This window comes from Carcharodon carcharias, chromosome 3, assembly GCF_017639515.1.
Source record: "Carcharodon carcharias isolate sCarCar2 chromosome 3, sCarCar2.pri, whole genome shotgun sequence".
In the NCBI taxonomy this organism is placed as follows: Eukaryota; Metazoa; Chordata; class Chondrichthyes; order Lamniformes; family Lamnidae; genus Carcharodon; species Carcharodon carcharias.
The window spans coordinates 2,687,468-2,709,410 of NC_054469.1; the positions used below are offsets into that span (position 1 = coordinate 2,687,468).

At 46.2% G+C, this 21,943-nt stretch overlaps 1 protein-coding gene across 1 annotated transcript; it reads right to left on the minus strand.

The window, feature by feature from the left end:
- Positions 1–828: 828 nt before the first annotated feature.
- On the minus strand, positions 829–6,963 carry LOC121276443 (fucolectin-1-like). Its single transcript, XM_041184855.1, has 5 exons — positions 6,928–6,963; positions 6,225–6,292; positions 5,169–5,445; positions 3,092–3,253; positions 829–1,415 (listed from the first exon to the last, which is right to left on the minus strand). Exons 2-5 carry the CDS (start codon positions 6,289–6,291, stop codon positions 1,403–1,405), a joined length of 519 nt encoding a protein of 172 aa, XP_041040789.1. The 5' UTR covers position 6,292; positions 6,928–6,963; the 3' UTR covers positions 829–1,402.
- Positions 6,964–21,943: the final 14,980 nt, after the last annotated feature.

Sequence of the window (21,943 nt, forward strand, 5' to 3'; positions counted from 1 at the left end):
TGGGGGAAGGGAAAGGGTCTATGGGTGGGGGGTGGGGGGAAGGGAGAGGGTCTATGGGTGGGGGGGAAGGGAGAGGGTCTATGGGTGGGGGGTGGGGGGAAGGGAGAGGGTCTATGGGTGGGGGGTGGGGGGAAGGGAGAGGGCCTATGGGTGGGGGGAAGGGAGAGGGTCTATGGGTGGGGGGTGGGGGGAAGGGAGAGGGTCTATGGGTGGGGGGTGGGGGGAAGGGAGAGGGTCTATGGGTGGGGGGAAGGAGAGGGCCTATGGGTGGGGGGAAGGGAGAGGGTCTATGGGTGGGGGGTGGGGGAAGGGAGAGGGCCTATGGGTGGGGGGTGGGGGGAAGGGAGAGGGCCTATGGGTGGGGGGTGGGGGGAAGGCAGAGAGCCTATGGGTGGGGGGTGGGGGGAATGGAGAGAGCCTATGGGTGGGGGGTGGGGGGAAGGGAGAGAGCCTATGGGTGGGGGGTGGGGGGAAGGGAGAGGGTCTATGGGTGGGGGGTGGGGGGAAGGGAGAGGGTCTATGGGTGGGGGGTGGGGGGAAGGGAGAGGGCCTATGGGTGGGGGGTGGGGGGAAGGGAGAGGGTCTATGGGTGGGGGGTGTGGGGAAGGGAGAGAGCCTATGGGTGGGGGGTGGGCGGAAGGGAGAGGGTCTATGGGTGGGGGGTGGGTGGAAGGCAGAGGTCCCGCAGGGTCTTGGTTTCTGGGTACAATAGGGAAATGGGAGAGTGAAAAGTTAAGCAATATTCCTGAATGAAGTGAGATTGTGTGGATTGAGTTTGAGTGTCCAGTGCAGGACAGAGTGAACAGAACAGACACAGTAACAATGATCCACAATCAGCAATTTTATTGATTTTTGTTCAAAATCAGAAATGACAGGTTATAGATCACACACACATCCTCCCAGAACAGTAACTAAACAGCGCAGATGGTGAATGGTCAATCTGTACTGAGCTCTTATTGGACAGATACTGATGGGGGTAAATTGCACAGACTCCAGGATTAATCCTGCCTCTCTTCAGAGCTGCAGGTCTTCCATTAAAGCTGGAATTCCAGTTGACAGTCAGTGGGACAGAGAGAGGACTGATCCATCTCTCTGGACTCCTGTGTTCTGGACAGTGTTTGACAGACTCTTTCTCTGGTGACTCTTGTCCTTTCACTGAGCTCTGTCCTATTGCCTCTGATTTCTCGATGGAAGCTGTTTGACTGAGAACACATCGACTGCCTGTTCTTGGATGTGTTGCACAAACTCTTAAGACAGACTGGTTGTGTGAACTCATTGCTTAAAGCTGCATTGCAGAGAGTGTGGCCCCAGAGAAGAAGCTGAGAAGGATCCTGATTGGTTGCATAAGCTCGAAGCATAAAATGGATCGTTCCAAACGAGCGGCGATTTCAGTTTGGATTATTCAATGTTCATGTCTGGAAAACAAAACTAGTGTCAATGAAGAATATTTTTATTGTTTCATTCACAAGACGTGGGTGTCGCTGGCAAGACCAACATTTACTGTCCATCACTAAGTGACCCTGAGGTGGTGCGAGTGAGTCACCTTCTTGCTGGGAGTGGTTTGATACAATTGAGTCTGGCTGGGTCAATTCCGAAGACACTTCAGAGTCAAACACATTGCTGAGGCTCTTGAGTCACATCTAAAGCCCCAGGCCAGGTAAGGACAGCAGGTTTCCTTCGTTAGAAAACAAGAGAAAAATGGGTATTCCCATTTCCGTTATTGGAATGATTTCATCAGCAACACTGCTAACTCAGTACAGGGAGGGATTGTGCTGACTGAGTGGAAACAGGTTTTTCAAAATTGATGGATGCTACAGTACATGTGGTTTGTGGAGAGAGCTGCCCACATTGGCTTCATATTAGGTTGGCAGTGGGCAGGGCCTTGGTCACCAGGGAAAGGTGACCCTTGATTGTTGGGGACATCCTTAAGCAGGTTGAAGGGTCAGTGTGAGTCCATGCAGACAATGTCACCCACTGTCAGTCCCAACGTGAGTCAGAGATTTGGCTGCTCGGCAGGACTCTATCGGGTACAATGATCCCATGACTGCCACTATGGGCTCGTCCAGTGGCTGGCACAGCTCAGAGGGCAGTAAGTTCAAGTCCCGCTGTCGGACAGGAACACAGAATCGAGGTTGGCACTCCAGGGCAGGGCCTGTTAGACTGCAATATGGGAAATGGGAAAAGGGAAATTTCAGGAATAGGCTGGGTACATTCCAACAAGAGTGAAAGGTAAGGGAATCAAAAACAGGGCTCCTTGGGTGACGAGGGAGATAGAGATAATAATAAAACTAAAAAAAAAGAGGGTGAATGATGAACGTCAGGTGAATTCTTCAAGTATGAATCAGGTCATCTACCCCAGATTAAGAGGGGAGGTGCCAGAGCATGGGGAAGTTGAGTGACACCTGTGGAAAAAATTCCTTCTCAACACTAATCTGCTGTCAAACCTCATGGTGCCTGGTTATTGACCTCCTGAAGGGAAACAGGTCCTTCGTATCCACTCTATCCAGGTCCCACAATTTTATACACCTCAATCAAATCTCCTTCACCCTCCTCTGTTCCAAAGTCAACAACTCCAGCCGATCCAATCTTTCCTCATTCTCCATGCCCTCTGTACTCTCTTTCGGACTGATCACATCGTTCCTGTAATCCACTAACCTGAACTGGATGCAGTATTCCAGCTGTGTTCTAACTAGTGTTTTCGAGAGTTCGAGGATAAACTCCCTGCTCTTATAGTCTATACCATGGCTAATAAAGGATAGTATCCTGTAAGCTTCATTACCACTTTATCTACTTGCCCTGTTACCATCAGGGGGGCAGTGGACACACGCTCCAACTTCCCTCAGTTCTTCCACTTCCTTTCCCCTATCTCAGTGTTAATGTTATTTCTTCCCAGGCCTGCTGATATATAAAAACTTTTACAGATAAACGTGGTAATCTCAGTGGTCCTGGGAGTGTGTGGAGATCTCTGCTATGGACCCGCAGAGTCCTGAAGCACTGACCATTGCTCCTCCAAGAGGGATCTCAGCAGCTGAGAGAGTGAATGGATGGTGATGGAGCCAGCTGGAGACAGAGCCTCAGAATCAATACTCACTCATCGTGAGGTTCATGTGCTCCAAACGCTTTCACCTCACACAGCGACAGGGCCACCTCCTTGTTTGGAACACGGATGGTCAAATAGCGACCGTGCACTCCGAGACCTGCACAGTTAAATCTTTGTGTCCCTCCTGCTGGAATTCTCTCGATTTTGGCGCAGCTGTAAGAGACAGGGTGAGAATAAAGAGAGAATCTCAGTCCCCACGAATCAATTGTACAAAATCTGTGACTAACTCTAGATTGAACATTAAAGAGGTATTTAAATAAATACACTCTGTACATTAGAGACAAACATACAAATTAGGAGCAGGAGTAGAGGAGGCCACTCAGCCCCTCGAGCCTGTTCTCCCGTTCAATAAGATCATGGCTCATCTGCTTGTGGCCTCAACCCCACATTCCTCCCCACCTAGATAATCTTTCAACCCCCCTTGTTAATCAAGAATCTATCTTGCTCTGCCTTAAAAATATACAAAGACTCTGCTTCCACTGCCTTTTGAGGAAGAGAGTTCCAAAGTCTCTCAACCCTCAGAGAGAAAAAAATTCTCCTCACCTCTGTCCTAAATGAGCGATTCTTTATTTTTAAACAGTGACCCCTAGTTCTAGATTCTCCCACAAGAGGAAACACCCTCCCCACACCCACCCTGTCCAGACCCCTCAGGATCTTATATGTTTCAATCAAGGCACCTCTTACTCTTCTAAACTCCAGTGGATACAAGCCTAACCTGTCCTCATAAGACAACCTGCCTAATCCTTTTGACAGCTTTTCTCACACCCCATCCCCACTAGGGCCATCTGTCACTTGCTCATTCTGCTTTCTACTCTTGATGTTACCAGTAGCACCTCCTTTAGCCAGTATCACCACCATCAGCCTTTTGTCTATGACACCTTTGTCAATCTCTCCTTTGCCTCCACCTATCGCTGGCCTTCAATCCAGCTCTACCTGTCCCACCCCCCTTAAACAGTATATATTTCACCAGATTTTTACTTCTCTTTAATTCTGATGAAGAGTCACACAGACTCAAAACGTTAACTTGGTTTTTCTCTCCGCAGATACTGTCAGACCTGCTGAGTTTTTCCAACAATTTCTGTTTCAGATTTCCAGCACCTGCAGTATTTTGCTTTCAGCCCATTCCTGGTATTAGTTCAGTAAACCTTCTCTGAACTGCTTCTAACACACTTACATCATTCTTTAAATAAGGAGACCAGTACTGTACACAATACTCCTGATGTGGTCCCACCAGTGCCCTGTATAACTGAAGCATAACCTCCCAACTTTCGTATTCAATTTCCCTCATATAAATGATAACATTCTATTAGCTTCCCTAATTACCTTCTATACCTGCAAACTAATCTTATGTGATTCATGTTCTAGGACACCCAGATCCCTCTGAATCTCAGAACTCTGCAATCTCTCACAATTTAGATTATAAGCTTTTTTAATCTTCCTGACAAAATGAACAATTTCACATTTGCCCACATTATACTCCATTTGCCAAACCTTTGCCCACTCACTTAACCTATCTATGTCACTTTGTAGCCTCCTCACATCCTCTTCACAACTTACTTTCCTACTTATCTTTGTGTCATTAGTAAAATTTAGGCACCATTCCTTCGGTCCCTTCATTCAAGTCATTTATATAAATTGTAAAAGGTTGAGGCTCCAGCACTGATCCCTGTGACACCACTGGCCACATCCTGCCAACCAGGAAATGACACATTTATGTCTATTGTCTATTTCCTGTTAGCCAGGCCAATATGGTTACCCCCTACATCATGTGCTTTTATTTTCTGCAATAACCTTTGATGTGACACTTTATCAAATGCCTTCTGGAAATCAAAGTACAGCACATCTACCTGTTCCCCTTTATCTGCAGCACATGTGGCTCCATCAAAGAACCCCAATAAATTGGTTAAATATGGTTTCCCTTTTTTAAAAACCATGTTGACTCTGTGGGGTTTGTACATTACAGGAGGGTTTGTATGTTACAAGGGGAGTTAAATAAACACAATTGTACATTACAGTGGGGTTGGTAAGTTACAGGGGGTTTCAACATGATGGGGTGTTTGTACGTTACATTTCGTTAGCATTGCCATTTTCTTTTAATGAGTCTCCGATGCGAATTTCCGCTCCGCTCAAGTCCCCTCCATCGTTGCTGGTGGTGATTTCTACAACGTAGACATGGTAATGGTAGAAAAAATCAACCCTCCACCAAGGGGACCGTTGCACTCTCGTGCGACTGCACGATCCCACATTGAAATCAGTGTTCTCGTTTCCATCGATGGCATGTGGAGCGACTCCGAGAAAATGTTGAACGCTGGACTGGGTAGCTCGAATGGTGGCAGCCAGATTTCCTGGAATCAGGGGGAAGAAAGTTGTTTAAAACTTTTCTTTCCACTCAACTTTGACAAAAGATATCCCGCCTAAAATTTAAGGAAATTTGCAAAAGAACCAGGGGTGAGATGGGGAAACCATTTCTCCACAGTGAGATGTTGAGATCTGTGCTGCATTGTCTGAGAGGATGGTGGAAGCAGATTCAATAAGATTCAACAGGGAATTGGAGAAATATTTGAAGGGAAAATTTTAACAGGCTTTGGGGAAAGAGTTGGGGGGACTCGGACAAACTGGATAGTTCTTTCAAAGGCACGATGGACCGAATGGCCTCCAGCTGTACAGTATCATGTCACTATCATCTACGTCCAACACTCACACACGCTCAGTAAGAGACACACACACGCTCAGCAAGACACACACACACACAGACACATGCTCAGTAAGAGACACACACACATACACACGCTCAGTAAGAGACACACACACACACACACACAGATACACGCTCATAAGACACACACACACACACACACACGCTCAGTGAGAGACACACACACTGTTCATTTTGGGGTGATTTTCTGCTGGTCTCTATCGGAGTTGTGACTGTTATTTCTCAGACAAGGACAGCGTAATTTACCTGGTCACAGTCAACAAGCACTGACCCAGTCTGACCAGTACTAGTCTGCACTAATAACCAGTCTAAATGGGAATTACACAGTGGCTGAACATGAGACACATCCTGCATAGTTTTCCTGCTCGTGTTGGTAACGAGCTGTAACTTGAGATGTTAATGTCTTACCTTTAGAGGGATGGGCATTAGCAAAGCCCCAGAGACAGGCAAACACCAGCAGGTAATGAGCTGACATTCTGTGGAACAGACACAGACAGGGAAATGTTACTCACACTGAGAAAGGGCCTTGCTGTTGTCAAGAGAGGATTTCTGTGTCCCTGACAGATATTACTCAGACTTGGATTGATACTTATTGGGGGAATTTGACTCTGTTGATCACCCAGCCATGTTAGGAAGATATTAATTTTTCTCTCATTGACCATTGACTCTTAAAGGGACAGTTCACACTTGCTGGGAGATGGCTACATCCATCATATGTACAGCACAGAAAGAGACCATTTAGCCCAATTGGTCAATGCTCATCTTTATGCTCCTCATCAAACATTCCCAGGACAGGTACAGCACGGGGTTAGATACAGAGTAAAGCTCCCTCTACGCTGTCCCCATCAAACACACCCAGGACAATTACAGCACGGCTTAGATACTGAGTAAACCTTGGATCTCTCTCCATTTCATTCACTCATTTCACTGGAACCCAATGGAGGAAGCAGCTCCTTATCCTATGTCCCTTCTACTGAGTGTAAGCACTAACACTGATTTAAGATGCGCATTGAGGAACAGGAGTGTTCAGGATAGACCCAGCATGGACCCACTCCACAATTTGTGGACTTCACTCAGGCTTCAGGAAAAGAGATTGAGAAAATTTCCTCACCTTGTGCAGGGTCTTCACAGTTGCTGAGAGACCCAGTTTGATCAGAGTTTATATCACAGCAGTGGAGAGATGGGTCAGGGTGAGAATGGTCACATGCTGCTGACGTTGGGTTTCTATTGGCTAAAAGTTTGATGCTGTTTGTCAATCTTGGGTAATAATAATTTGAGCAATCCCCTCAGAAGTAGAAGATCTGGGGGAATGTGTAACATGTGTAGAGCCGTTAAACAGGATGGGGAAAGAGGGAATCATCTGTTTGAAAGGAGAAGTGCAGTGAGAGCTCAGGAGAGCTGAGTGAACAGGCTTCCAGAAATCAAACACACAGTAATCAAACACAGCACCTCCAAATGTTCAAGAAAGTGAAATGAGTAGATTTAAGAATCAATAAGAGCACCTGAGGATAGAGGAGGGATTAGTAAAGGTGCACAAAGTGACCCTGGAGAATGTCTCTCCACAGAGGCTGCCTGACCTGCTGAGTATTTCCAGCATTTTCTGTTTTTATTGAAGTCAGGACCTAGACCTTGGTGTACAGGGCACACGTTCAAAATCAGCAGATGATACAAATCCTGGAAGTATTGTGAACCATAAGGAGGATAGTGTAGTACTTCAAAAGGATAGAGGCAAGTTGGTGGAATGGCTGGACAGGTAGCAGATGAAAATGAGTGCAGAGATGTGTGAAGTGCTTCATTTCAGTAGAAGAACATGAAGAGACTATATAAAATAAAGGGTACAATTCTAAAGGGGAGCAGGAGTGAGGGACCAGGGTGTAAGGATGCATAAATCATTGAAGGTGACAGGACAGGTTTGAGAGCACGGTTAATGAAGTATTTAGTGTCCTGGGCTTTTTTATTAGGAGCATAGAGTACAAGAGCAAGGAGGTTATGTTTAACTTATATAAAACACTGGTTCAGCTACAGTGGGATTCTTTTGTCCAGCTCTGGGTGCCACACTTTAGGAAGGATGTGACAGCGTTACAGAGAGTGCAGAAAAGATTCACAGGAGAGCTCCAGGTAGGGTAACTTCTTCATGCAGCGAGTGTTTAGGGTCTGGAATGCACAGCCTGAGAGTCTGGTGGAGGGAAGTCCAATCATGGCTTTCTAAAGAGGATTTGATCATTATCTGAAGAGGAAAAAGCTGCAGAGCTGTGGGGAGAAGACAGGGAGTGGCAGCAGGTGAATTGCTCTTGCTGAGAGCCAGCACAAACATGTCGGGCTGAAAGGCCTCCTTCGCTGCTGTGACTATTCTACATTAGGGGAGCTTGGCTTCATAAATAGAGGCATTAAGTGCAAAAGTAGGGAGATTACACTGAACCTTCAGAAAGCCCTAGTTAGGTCACAACTTGAGTACTACATCCAGTTCCGGTCACTTGGGAAGAGTGAGAGGCTCCCTGAAAGGGTGCAAAGGGGATTTACCAGAATGGTTCCAGAGATGGTGGATTTTAGTTACAAGGGTTAGAGAAGCTGGAACTGTTGGAGTGAAGGAGATTGAGGGGGGATTTGATAGGGGTGTACAAGATGATGACAGGTTTAGATAAGGTAAACAAGGGAAAACTGTTCCCATTGGCTGCTAGTACAAGGAGTAGGGGACACGGATTTAAGGTTTCGGGCAATAGATGCAGAGGCGATGTGAGGAAGAAATGTTTTAATGTCCTGAGTGGTAATGACCTGAAAATTGCTGCCTACAGGGAGATGGGATGATGTAAAGGAAATGGGATATACAGGAGAAAGAAATAAACTTGTAGGGCTACAGGGATCGAATGGAGACTGGGACAAACTGGACTTCACTGTGGAGAGCTAGCATATACTCGATGGATCGAATGGCACCCTTCTGTACCAATTTTTTCATTATACTCCTCATCTCCGTCTTCAATCGAGACCCCTTATTCTGAAACTGTGCTCCCAGGTCTAGATTTACCCACGAGGGAAACCATACTCTCAGCATCAACCCTGCCAAGTACCTTCAGGATCTCAAATGTTTCTATAAGATTGCCTCTCATTCATCTAAATCCCACGGAATATAGGCCCAACCTACTAAACCTTTCCTCAAGTGATAACCTCTTCATCCCAAGGATCAGCTTGGTTACTTTTTCTGAACTGTCTCCAATGCAAGTTCCCCCGATGGAACCCAACTCTCTCTCTCCACCACATTTTGTTTTGTTCCTTTATGGGATGTTGGCATCGCTGGCTGGGCCAGCATTTACTGCCCGTCCCTAACTGCCCTATTCAGAGGGCATTTAAGAGTCAACCACATTGCTGTGGGTCTGGAGTCACATTCAGGTCAGACCAGGTAAGGACAGCAGATTTCCTTCGCTAAAGGGCATTAGTGACCCAGATGGGTTTTTACAACAATCGACAATGGTTTTATGGTCATCATTGGATTTTAATTGCAGATTTCTATTAAATTACACCATCTGCCGTGATGGGATTCAAACCCGGGTCCCCAGAGCATTACCCTGGGTCTTTGTAATACCAGTCCAGTGAGAATATCACTATGTCACCACCTCCCCTCGACACCCCCATTGCCTTTGTGCTGTCACACTGCTTGTTCAGTCATCCAGTATTGCATGAGCTACAATTTTCCGGAGTTCAACATTGGGAAGTCTAAAGCCATTGTCATCAGCCCCTGACATAAACTCTGTTCCCTCAGCAGTGACGCCAGCCCTCTCCACAGCCATTGTTTCAAGTTGAGCTGGGTAGTTCCCAATCTCAGGAATATATTCAATGCAAACCTCTTATCTTCTCCAAAACAAATACCAGCTATCTCTAACTCTGTAACATCCTCAACTCTCCATCCCCACATCAACCTAGCTCATCTGTGTCTTTGTCACCTCCAAGCTTGACTATTCCATTTCCCACCTTCAAAAACTAGGATCTTCGCATCCAAACACTCATTAAGTCCTGTTCACTAAACAGCCCTTTTTCAATATCATACATTGGCTCCTAGTCTGACAAAGCCTCAATTTAAAATTCTTATCCTTGTATTGAAATCTTTCCCTGGCCTCAGCCCTAAGAAATAGGAGCAGGAGAAGATCATTCAGCCCATTGAGCCTGCCCCACCATTCAACTCCATTTTCCGACCCACTCCCCATTTCCCCTAATTCCCTGAGAGACCCAAAATCTGTCTATCCCAGCCTTAAATGTACTCAACGATGGAGCACCCACAACCCTCCAGGGTAGAGAATTCCAAAGATTCGCAACCCTTTGAGTGAAGGAATTTCTCCTCATCTCAGTCCTAAATGACCAGCCCCTTATCCTGAGACTGTGTCCCTGTGTTTCAGATTCTCCGACCAGTGAAAACAGCATCTACCCTGTCAAACACTTTCAGAATTTGTAGCTTTCAATGAAATCACCTCCCATTCTTTTAAACTGCAGAGAGTAGTGACTCAATTTACTCTGCACCTCTTTATTTTATTTCATTCACGGGATGTGGGTGTCGCTGGCTGTGCCAGCATTTATTACCCATCCCCAGTTGCCCTTGAGAAGGTGGTGAGCTACAGGACAAACCTCTCCCAGGGACCAATTTACTGAACCTTCTCTGCACCTCCTCCAATGGAATTATATCCTTCTTTAGACATGGAACCAGAAACTGCACTCTCCAGACGTGGTTTCACAAAAGCCCTATAAAACTCTAGCAAGATGTCTTTATTCCTGTTCTCCAATCCCCTTACAATAAAGGCCAACATGCCATTTGCCTTCCTAACTGCTTGCTGTAGCTGCATGCTAAGGGTAAGTGAGCATAATGATATGTTTCTGGGCTAGTAATTCAGGGAATGTAAAATTTCTTCCAATAGACCTTTACCCGGTTTGACCAGTGCATGTCTGCAGCTTCATCAATGTATAACTGCTGTCTGAAATAGCCCAGCTAGCCGCTCAGTTGTATCAGATCAAGAAGACAGCTCACCACCGCTATCTCAGCACAACTAGGATGGGCATTTAATGTTGGTCTTGCCAATGATGCCCACATTCTGAGATGTTTAAAAAACAACTGCTTGTGACCTTCTCCCAGTTTTCTCGCTCAACCACTGATGGCCATGCCTCTTGTAACCTAGGCCCAACGCTTTGGAATTCTCTCCTCCCTCTTTGACCAAGCTTTTAGTCAGCCCTTTCTCTTCCTTCGTCCCTGGTTCCCTTCACCCTCTCTGCAAAGAGCTGACAGGTACTATCTGATCTTAAATGTAAACGGTGTGGCCTGCCCACACAGGCTAGATTGTGTGAGAGACAAATACTCTATTACTTAGGAACATAGGAAACAGGAACAGAGTAAGCCATTCAGCCCATCATGGTTGCTCTCTCATTCACTCAGACAATGGCTGGTCTTGTACCTTAATGCCATTTCTCCAGCCTATCCACAAAACCTTTAATATCTTGAATATCCAGAAATCTATTGATCTAAGTCTTGAACATGCTGAATGACTGAGCCTCTACAACCCTCTAGGGTAGAGAATCCCAAAGATTCATCACCCTCTGAGTGAAGCAATTCCTCTTCATCTCAGTCCAGCTCATCAAAGTTTGACCCTTGTTTGTGATTTGTGTCCAGGGTGAAGATCATGGTGCTGGCACAGAGTGACCACCAGACTAAATACACCGTCTGTGTTAGAATGACCAACGTGTTAAGCAGAAACAAAACTAAAATAAAAACTGTTAAACAACGCCAGGATCTAGACGAATACCGGACAAGAGGTGAAGAGCACAGGCAGTGTTCCACAATCTGTTCCACGGCCTGTTCCCAATGTCAACCAGAGCCACAGACTGACACCTGCCCCCTCACTGCCTGACCGAAAGTGAGAGAAATACATTGATAACCTGGGTTGAATTTGACTATTATGGTCTGGGCAAAATGCAGTTTGGTTTTGGTGTGAGGTTTCCAATATTTCTGCCTTCAATTCTGATGTTTGTATGAACTGGTTTGATTCTGCTCATTATTAATATTATTGGGCAGTTTTATTGTACGTGAACTTTGGCCGACCCCGGTCTGAAGCCAGGTTTCATTCAGAGCAAAATGCAGCAGTTGCTTATTACACAACCCTCCATCTTTTAACAGTTACCTCGTTGGGCCAGGATGTCCTTTCCCAATTGACAGTTTGTCAAAGAGAAGTTCTGTTCCTAAGCAGAAGTTTCTAAACTTGTGGCAGTTGTGACTCAATCCAATCCCAACCATCCATTCGTGAGAAGGTCAAAGGTCATGTCTCAGTCCAGAGACTTGACTTTATAACCCAGGCTGACATTTCAGTGTTGGACTGAGGGTGGTGAAGGGGCAGGAAGGAAGGAACATTGTTGGAGGGTTAGTACTGAGAGAGCACGCACTGTCAGAGGGGCAGCACTGAGGGAGTGCTGCACTGTCAGAGGGTCAGTACTGAGAGAGCAAGCACTGTCAGAGGGGCAATACTGAGGGAGCGCTGCACTGTCGGATCGTCAGTACTGAGGGAGTGCTGCACTGTCAGAGAGTCAGTACTAAGAGAGTGCTGTACTGTTGGAGGGTCATTATTGATGGAGCACTGCTATGTCAGAGGGTAAGCACTGAGGGAATGCTTCACTGTCGGAGGGTCAATAATGAGGGAATCCTGCAATGTTGGAGGATCAATATTTAACTCTCAACCGACATTAGTAAAAGAGTGAAGTTACGTGAAACATGTGGTTTACCAATATTCCCTACATCTGGAGCACTGTGAACAGTCCCTGCTCCAGATTGGGGAATGGCAAATTAATGGTTTTTTTCTTAATTCATGGGATGTGGGCTTCGCTGGCTGGACCAGCATTTATTGCCCATCCCTAGTTGCCCTTGAGAAGGTGGTAGTGAGCTGCCTTCTTGAACCGCTGCAGCCCATATGGTGTAGGTGCACCCACAGTGCTGTTAGGGGGGGAGTTCCAGAATTTTGACCCAGCGACAGTGAAGGAACAGTGATATATTTCCAAGTCAGGATGATGAGTGACTTGGAGGGGAACTTCCAATTGGTGGTGTTCCCATCTATCTGCTGCCCTTGTCCTTCTAAGTATTAATAGTCATGGGTTTGGAAGGTGCTGTTGAAGGAGCCTTGGTGAATTCCTGCAGTGCATCTTGTAGATGGTACACACTGCTGCTACTGTGCATCGGTGGTGGGGGGAGTGAATGTTTGTGGATGTGGTGCCAATCAAGCCAGACTGCTTTGTCCTGAACGGTGTCCAGTTTCTTGAGTGGGAGCTGCACTCATCCAGGCAAGTGGAGAGTATTCCATCACACTCCTAACTTGTTCCTTGTAGATGGTGGACAGGCTTTGGGGAGTCAGGAGATGAGTTACTCGCTGCAGAATTCACAGCCTCTGACCTGCTCTTGTAGCCACAGTATTTATATGGCTACTCCAGTTCAGTTTCTAGTCAATGGTAGCCTCCAGGATGTTGATAGTGGTGTATTCAGCGATGGTAATGCCATTGAACATCAAGGGGCAATGGTTAGATTCTGACACTTGTGTGGTGCGAATGTTACTTGCCACTTGTCAGCCCAAGACTGGATATTGTCCAGGTCTTGCTGCATTTGGACATGGACCGCTTCAGTGCCTGAGGAGTCGTGAATGGTGCTGAACATTGTGCAATCATCAGTGAACATCCACAGTTCTGACCTTATGACAGAAGGAATGTCATTGATGAAGCAGCTGAAGATGGTTGGGCCGAGGACACTACCCTGAGGAACTCCTGCAGTGATGTCCTGGAGCTGAGAAGACTGACCTCCAACATCCACAACCCTCTTCCTTTGTGCTAGGTGTGACTCCATCCAGCGGAGAGTTTTCCCCCTGATTCCCATTAACTCCAGTTTTGCTAGGGCTCCTTGATACCACACTCGGTCAAATGCTGCCTTGATGTCAAGGGAGTCACTCTCACCTCACCTCGGGAGTTTAGCTCTTTTGTCCATGTTTGAACCAAGGCTGTAATGAGGTTAGGAGCTGAGTGATCCTGGCAGAACCTAAACTGGGCATCAGTGAGCAGGTTATTGCAAAGCAAGTGCCCCTAGATAGAACTGTTGATAACCCCTTCCATTACTTTTCTGATGATGGAGAGTAGACTGATGGGACAGTAATTGGCTGGGTTGAATTTGTCCTGCTTTTAGTGTACAGGACATACCTGGAAAATTTTCCCCAGAGCCGGGCAGATGCCAGTGTTGTAGCTGTACTGGAACAGCCTGGCTAGGGGAGCGGCAAGTTCTAGAGCACAGGCCTTCAGTACTATTGCCGGAATATTGTCAGGGCCCATAGCCTTTGCAGTATCCAGTGTCTTCAACCATTTCATGATATCACGTGGAGTGAATTTTAAAAAAAATTAATTTACAAGTTGTGGGCTTCTCTGGCTGGGCCAGCATCTATTACCCCTCACTAGTTGCCCTTGAGAAGGTGGTGGTGAGCTGCCTTCTTGAACCGCTGCAGTCCGTGTGGTGTAGGCACACCCACAGTGCTGTTAAGGAGGGAGTTCCAGGGTGTTGACCCAGTCACAGTGAAGGAACAGTGATATATTTCCAAGTCAGGATGGTGAGCGCATCCTGAGTGGGGCACAGCCAGAGTAGGTATTCGGAATTTGGTGCAAAGCGGGAATTCAATGCATAGGGGACGAGGTGCTCTTTGCATTTTTTCCCTGCTATCCAACTTTTATAATCTTCAGAGTGTTCTGCAGCAGGAGAGGCTACAAGGAAAAGGAATCACTGATAAGTAGTGGCTAAGGTATTTACTACTTTAATCGCTTATAGTTTAAGGTCTTTTTGTGGTTTACAGTTTGTATATTCGACAGTAACAAGGATCAGGAAAGAAGGGCCCGAGAGTAATTGATTTAAAAGGTTTAATTTAAAGGGATAAGTCATGGCAGGAGAGCTCAAAGCCATGGTGTGCTCCTCGTGCTGCATGTGGGAAGCCAGGGTCATTTCCAGTGCCCGGGACCAGCATGTGTGCAGGAAGTGTGTCCAGCTGCAGCTCCTGGAAGCTCGGGTTTCAGAGCTGGAACGGCAGCTGGGGACACAGTGGAGCAATTTTGAGTCTGAGAGCTTCTTGGATAGCACGTTTAGAGAGGTGGTCACATCACAGATGAAGGGACTTGAGGAAGGAAGGGAATGGGTGACCACCAGGCAGTCCAGGAGAAACAGGCAGGTAGTTCAGGAGTCCCCTGGGGTCCCGCTCGCAAATCAGAATTCCATTTTGGAGGCTGATGAGGGTGCTGATTCCTCCAGGGAGTGCAGACAGAGCCAAGATTCTGGCGCCATGAGCAGTCTGTCTGTACAGGAGGGGAGGAAGAGCAAGAGTAATAGGGGACTCTATAGTCAGGGGAACAGATAGGCGCTACTGTGGCTGTCAACGTGATTCCAGGATGGTATGTTGCCTCCCTGGTGCCAGGGTCCGGGATGTCACTGAACGGCTGCAGGGCATCCTGAAGGGGGAGGGTGATAAGGCAGAGGTCATGGTACATGTTGGTACCAATGACATAGATAGAAAGAGGGATGAGGTCTTGCATCAAGAGTTCAGGGAGTTAGGCAGTAGACTAAAGAGCAAGACCTCTCGGGTTGTAATCTCTGGATTACTCCCAGTGCCAGGTGCTAGCGAGCTCAGAAATAGGAGAATAGCGCAGATGAACACGTGCTTAAGAGTTGGTGCAGGAGAGAGGGTTTTAGATTCCTGGATCACTGGGACCGTTTCTGAGGAAGGTGGGAGCTGTACAAGCAAGATGGTCTAATCTGAACCACAGTGGGACTAGCATTCTTGCGGGTATGTTTGCTAGTGCTGTTGGGAGGAGTTTACACTAATTCGGCAGGTGGAGGGGACACAGAATGTTAGCAGACTAGTGACACATCATAATACAGTAAAACAATCAAGTCAGAGGGAGTACAGCTGCAATAAGCTTCAAGAGAGTAAGGCAAGGTTGTTTGGCCTCTACTTTAATGCCAGGAGTATTACAGGTAAAACAGATGAGTTAAGGGTGAGGATTGACACATGAAATTGTGATATAGCAGTCATCACTGAGACATGGTTGAGTGAAGGGCAGGATTGGCAGCTCAACATTCCGGGATAAAGAATCTTCAGGCAAGACAGGGGAGGGGGTAAAAGAGGAGGAGGCATTGTATTATTAGTTAAGGAGTCCATTAATGCAGCAAGGAGAGATGATATTTGGAGGGGGCATCGAATGAAGCTTTGTGGGTAGAGCATAGGAATAAAAAAGCGGCAGCCACATTGTTAGGCGTTTATTATAGACCCCCAGATAGTCAGTGGGAAATTGAGGAGCAAATATGTGCACAATTTGTGGAGGTGTATAAAAACAATAACAATTGGGTAATTATATTAGGTGATTTCAACTTTCCCAACATTAATTGGGATAGAAATAGTGTTAAGGGCTTGGATGGAGTGGATTTCTTGAAATGTGTACAGGAGAACTTTTTAGATCAATATGTAGAGGGTCCAACAAGGGACGGCGCATTGCTGGACGTAATGCTGGGGAATGAAGCCAGACAGGTGGCTGAGGTGGTGGTGGGGGAGCATTTTAGTGATAGTGACCACAACATGGTACAGTTTAAGTTTGTTATGAACAAAGAAATAGACAAGTTGCAAAAAAATGTTTTGGATTGAGGGAGAGCGGATTTTAGTAAAATAAGGCAGCATCTGGCCAAGGTAGACTGGGAACAGCTACTTGTGGGGAAATCTACAGAGGAACAGTGGGGGGTGTTCAAAAAGGAAATGGGGAGGGTACAGGCTCAACACGTTCCCTCTAGGTTGATAGGAAGGAGTAACAAGCCCAGAGAACCATGGATGACCAGAGATATTCAGGATATGATGAGAAGGAAAAGAGAGGCTTTTAGCAGGTACAAAGGAGGCAAATCAGCAGAGGCATTAGTGGAGTACAGACAGTGCAGGGTGGAGCTTAGGAAAGCAATTAGGAGAGCAAAGAAGGGATATGAAAAAGCTCTGGCTGGTAAAAATAGGGAAAATCCTAAGATATTCTATAAGTATATCAATGGGAAGAGGATAACCAGGGAAAGAGTAGGGCCCATTAGGGACCAAGGGGGCAATCTATGGGTGGAGCCAGAGGACATTGGTAGAGTGTTGAATGAACACTTCACATCCGCCTTCACCCAAGAGAATGAGGATGAAGGTATCGAACTTGGGGAGAGAGACTGCAAGGTTCTTGAGCAAATTGATATAGGGAGTGACAAGGTATTGGAGGTGTTCAGAGGCTTAAAAGTGGACAAATCTCCAGGTCTGGATGATTTGTGTCCCAGACTGCTGAGGGAGGCAAGGGAGGAGATCACAGGGACTCTGACCCAAATTTTTAATTCCTCTCTGGCCAAGGGGGAGGTGTCAGAGGACTGGAGAACAGCTAATGTGGTTCCGCTATTTAAGAAGGGTTGTAGAGATAAGCCAGGGAACTACAGGCCAGTGGGTCTCATGTCAGTGGGAGGGAAACTATTGGAGAAATTTTTGAAGGAGAGAATCTATTTCCACTTGGAGGGGCAATGTTTGATCAGGAATAATCAGCATGGCTTTGTCAGAGGGAGGTCATGCCTAACAAATTTGATTGAACTTTAGGAGGAGGTAACCAGGTGAGTAGATGAGGGTAGTGCAGTTGATGTAGTTTATATGGATTTCAGCAAAGCCTTTGACAAGGTCCCACATGGGAGACTTATAAAGAAGGCAAAGGCACATGGGATACAGGGTAATTTGATGAGGTGGATTCAAAATTGGCTTAGTTGTAGGAGACAGGGGATGATGACAGAAGGATCGTTTAGTGACTGGAAGCCAGTGTCCAGTGGCGTACCACAGGGATCTATGCTCGGTTTCCTATTATTTGTCATTCATATAAACAACATAGATGACTATGTGGGGGGTAGGATTAGTAAGTTTGCGGATGACACAAAGATTGACCAGGTGGTTAATATTGAGGTTGAGTGTCTTGGGCTACAGGAAGATATAGATGGGATGGTCAAATGGGCAGATAAGTGGCAGATGGAATTTAACCCTGAAAAGTGTGAGGTGATAATCTTTGGAAGGAGTAATTTGACAAGGAAGTATTCAATGAATGACATGACACTAGGAAGTTCTGAGGAACAAAGGGACCTTGGTGTGTGTGTCCATAGATCTCTGAAGGCGGAGGGGCATGTTAGTGGTGTGGTGAATAAGACATGTGGGACACTTGCCTTTATCAATCGAGGCATAGATTACAGAAGTAGGGAGGTGATGTTGGAGTTGTATAGAACCTTGGTGAGGCCACAGCTGGAGTACTGTGTGCAGTTCTGGTCGCCACATTATAGGAAGGATGTGATTGCACTGGAGGGGGTGCAGAGGAGATTCATCAGGATGTTGCCTGGGAAGAAACATTTAAGTTATGAAGAGAAGTTGGATAGACTTGGGTTGTTTTTGTTGGAGCAGAGAAGACTGAGGGGTGATCTGATCGAGGTGTAAAAGATTATGAGGGGCATGGACAGGGTGGATAGGGAGCAGCTGTTCCCCTTAGTTGAAGGGTCAGTCACAAGGGGACATAAGTTCAATGTGAGGCACAGGAGGTTTAGGGGGGATGTGAGGAAGAACTTTTTTACCCAGAGGGTGATGATGGTCTGGAATGCGCTGCCTGGGAGGGTGGTGGAGGCGGGTTGCCTCACATTCTTTAAAAAGTACCTGGATGAACACTTGGCACATCATAACATTCAAGGCTATGGGCCAAGTGCTGGTAAATGGGATTAGGTAGGTAGGTCAGGTGTTTCTCACGTGTCGGTGCAGACTCGATGGGCCGAAGGGCCTCATCTGCACTGTGATTCTTTGATTCTGCGATTCTGTGAGTGACTTGGAGAGGAAAAAAATTTCACTCCATGTAATATCAAGAATTGAATTGTCTGAAGACTGGTACCCGTGATGCTGGGGATCTCCGGAGGAGGCCGAAGTGGATCATCCACTCGACTCTTCTGGCTGAAGATTGTAGCAAATTCTTCAGCCTTATCTTTTGCACTGATGTGCTGGGCTCCTCCATCATTGAGGATGGGGACATTTGTGGAGCCTCCTGCTCCAGTGAGTTGTTTAATTGTCCACCACCATTCGCAACTGGATGTGGCAGGACTGCAGAGCTTAGATCTGATCCGTTGGTTGTGGGCTCGCTTAGCTCTGTCTATCACTTGATGCTTCTGCTGTTTGGCACGTAAGTAGTCCTTTGTTATAGCTTCAGCAGGTTGACACCTCATTTTTAGGTATGCCTGGTGCGGCTCCTGACATGCCCTCCTGCTCTCTTCATTGAACCAGGGTTGATCCCCAGGCTTGATGGTAATGGTAGAGTGGGGGATATGCCAGGCCATGAGGTTACAGGTTGTGTTCGAATACAATTCTGCTGCTGCTGATGGCCCACAGCACCTCATGGATGCCCAGTCATGAATTTCTAGATCTGTTTGAAATCTATCCTATTTAGCACAGTGGTAATGCCACACAGCACGATGGAGGGTATGATGGCCACCTCAGTAGTATGTGTGGAGAGTTCCATTCTTGCTGCCATGCGGTAATACAATATCTCCCATTCCCCATGTGTGCAATGTGGCTGGCTCTTTAGTAGCCCATATAGTCTCTATTGTACAATTGGCTGTAGCACTAAATCCACACCTTGCCCTTTCTGTTTCATGTATCAGATGAGCACATACTACTGAGGTGGCTTCTATGCTGCATCTATCTAAGTAAAAACTAATCATGCTGTCCTTTATCTATACTGCGCATGGTGATATATTGTAATATCTTACAAAATGATTCCCCATGATTACCTCGATATTCTCTACCCTATATAATGCCCTGCTGGGCATTGACTTGGGTATAAGGGGTATCAACCAGACAATGCCTATTGACACGTTATTATCCCTGACACGTTCGGCATCAGTTCCATTCACATGCAGAGAGTGCAGAGTCTGCATATTCCTGTCAGGATTAAAGGCAAAGTTAACAGGCATAGGGAACCTTGGTTTTCAAGGGATATTGGCGATCTATTTGAGAAGCGAGAGGTGTATAGCAGGTATAGGCAACAAGGAGCAAATGAGGTACTTGTAGAGTATAGAAAATGTAAGAAAATACTAAAAAAGGAAATCAGGAAGGCAAAAAGAAGACATGAGGTTGCTTTGGCAGATAATGTGAAGGTAAACCAAAAGGGTTTCTACAAGTATATTAAGAGTAAAAGGATAGAAGGGACACAATTGGTCCCCTTGAAGGTCAGAGTGGTCGTCTATGTGTGGAGCCTCACGAGATGGGGGAGATCTTAAACAGTTTTTTTGCATCAGTATTTACTCAGGAAACTGGCATAGTGTATAAGGAAGGAAGGGGAACAAGCAGTAGTTTCATGGAACATATAGAGATTAAAGAGGAGGAGATGCTTGCTGCCTTACAGTGAATAAAGGTGGATAAATCCCCCGGGCCTGACATGATATTCCCTCGGACCTTGAGGGAGACTAGTGTAGAAATTGCAGGGGCCCTGGCAGAAATATTTAACATGTCCTTAGACACGGGTGAGGTGCCGGAGGATTGGAGGGTAGCTCATGTTGTTCCGTTGTTTAAAAAAGTCTCCAAAAGTAATCCAGGTAATTACAGGCCAGTGAGCCTGACGTCAGTAGTAGGTAAGTTATTGGAAGGTGTTCTGAGAGATCGGATGTATAATTATTTGGACAGCAAAGGGCTGATTAAGGATAGTCAGCATGGCTTTGTGCCTGGTAGGTCGTGTTTAACGAATCTTGTAGAGTTTTTCGAGGAGGTTACCAAGAAAGTAGATGAAGGAAAGGCTGTGGATGTTGTCTACATGGACTTTAGTGAGGCCTTTGACAAGGTCCCACATGGGAGGTTAGTTCAGAAGGTTCAGACACTTGGTATCCATGGAGAGATTGTAAACTGGATTCGAAATTGGCTGTGTGGGAGAAGACAGAGAGTGGTAGTGAATGATTGCTTCTCAGACTGGAGGTCTGTGACTAGTGGTGTGCCTCAGGGATCTGTGCTGGGACCATTGTTGTTTGTTGCCTATATCAATGATCTGGATGATAATGTGGTAAATTGGATCAGCAAGTTTGCTGATGACACTAAGATTGGAGGCGATGTGAACAGCGAGGAAGGCTTTCAAACCCTGCAGAGAGATCTGGACCAACTGGAAAAATGGGCCAGAAAATGGCAGATGGAATTTAATGCAGAAAAGTGTGAGGTGTTACATTTTGGAAGGTCAAACCAAGGTAGGACATACACAGTAAATGGTAGGGCACTGAGGAGTGTGGAGGAACAAAGGGATCTGGGAATTCAGATACATAGTTCCCTGAAAGTGGCATCACAGGTAGACAGGGTTGTAAAGAAAGCTTTTGGCATACTGGCCTTCATAAATCAAAGTATTGAGTATAGGAGTTGGGATGTTATGGTGAGGTTGTATAAGACATTGGTGAGGCCAACTCTGGAGTATTGTGAGCAGTTCTGGTTGTCTAACTACGGGAAGGATATCAGTAAGATTGAGAGAGTGCAGAGAAGATTTACTAGGATGTTGCCGGGTCTTAAGGAGTTGTGTTGCAGGGAAAGATTAAACAGGTTAGGACTTTATTCGTTGGAGCGTAGAAGAATGAGTGGAGATATGATAGAAGTTTGCAAAATTATGAGGGGTATAGACAGAGTAAATGCGAGTAGGCTCTTTCCAATTAGATTAGGAGAGATAAACACGAGAGGACATGGCTTTAGTGTGAAAGGGGAAAGGTTTAGAGGGAACATTAGGGGGAACTTCTTCACTCAGAGAGTGGTGAGAGTGTGGAACGAGCTACCATCTGACGTGGTAAATGTGGGCATTCTCTTAGGTTTTAAGAATAAATTGGATAGATACATGGATGGGAGAGGTCTGGAGGGTTATGGACTGGGTGCAGGTCAGTGGGACTAGCGGAATAATATTTCGGCACAGACTAGAAGGGCCGAATGGTCTAGTTTCTGTGCTGTAGTGTTCTATGGTTCTATGTTCTATGGTTCAATGCTTCAAGCCCCTGAGCTGGAAACCAGTCAAGTCGTGAATGTGTCGTGAAAGGTTACAAAGATGTATATTTGTTA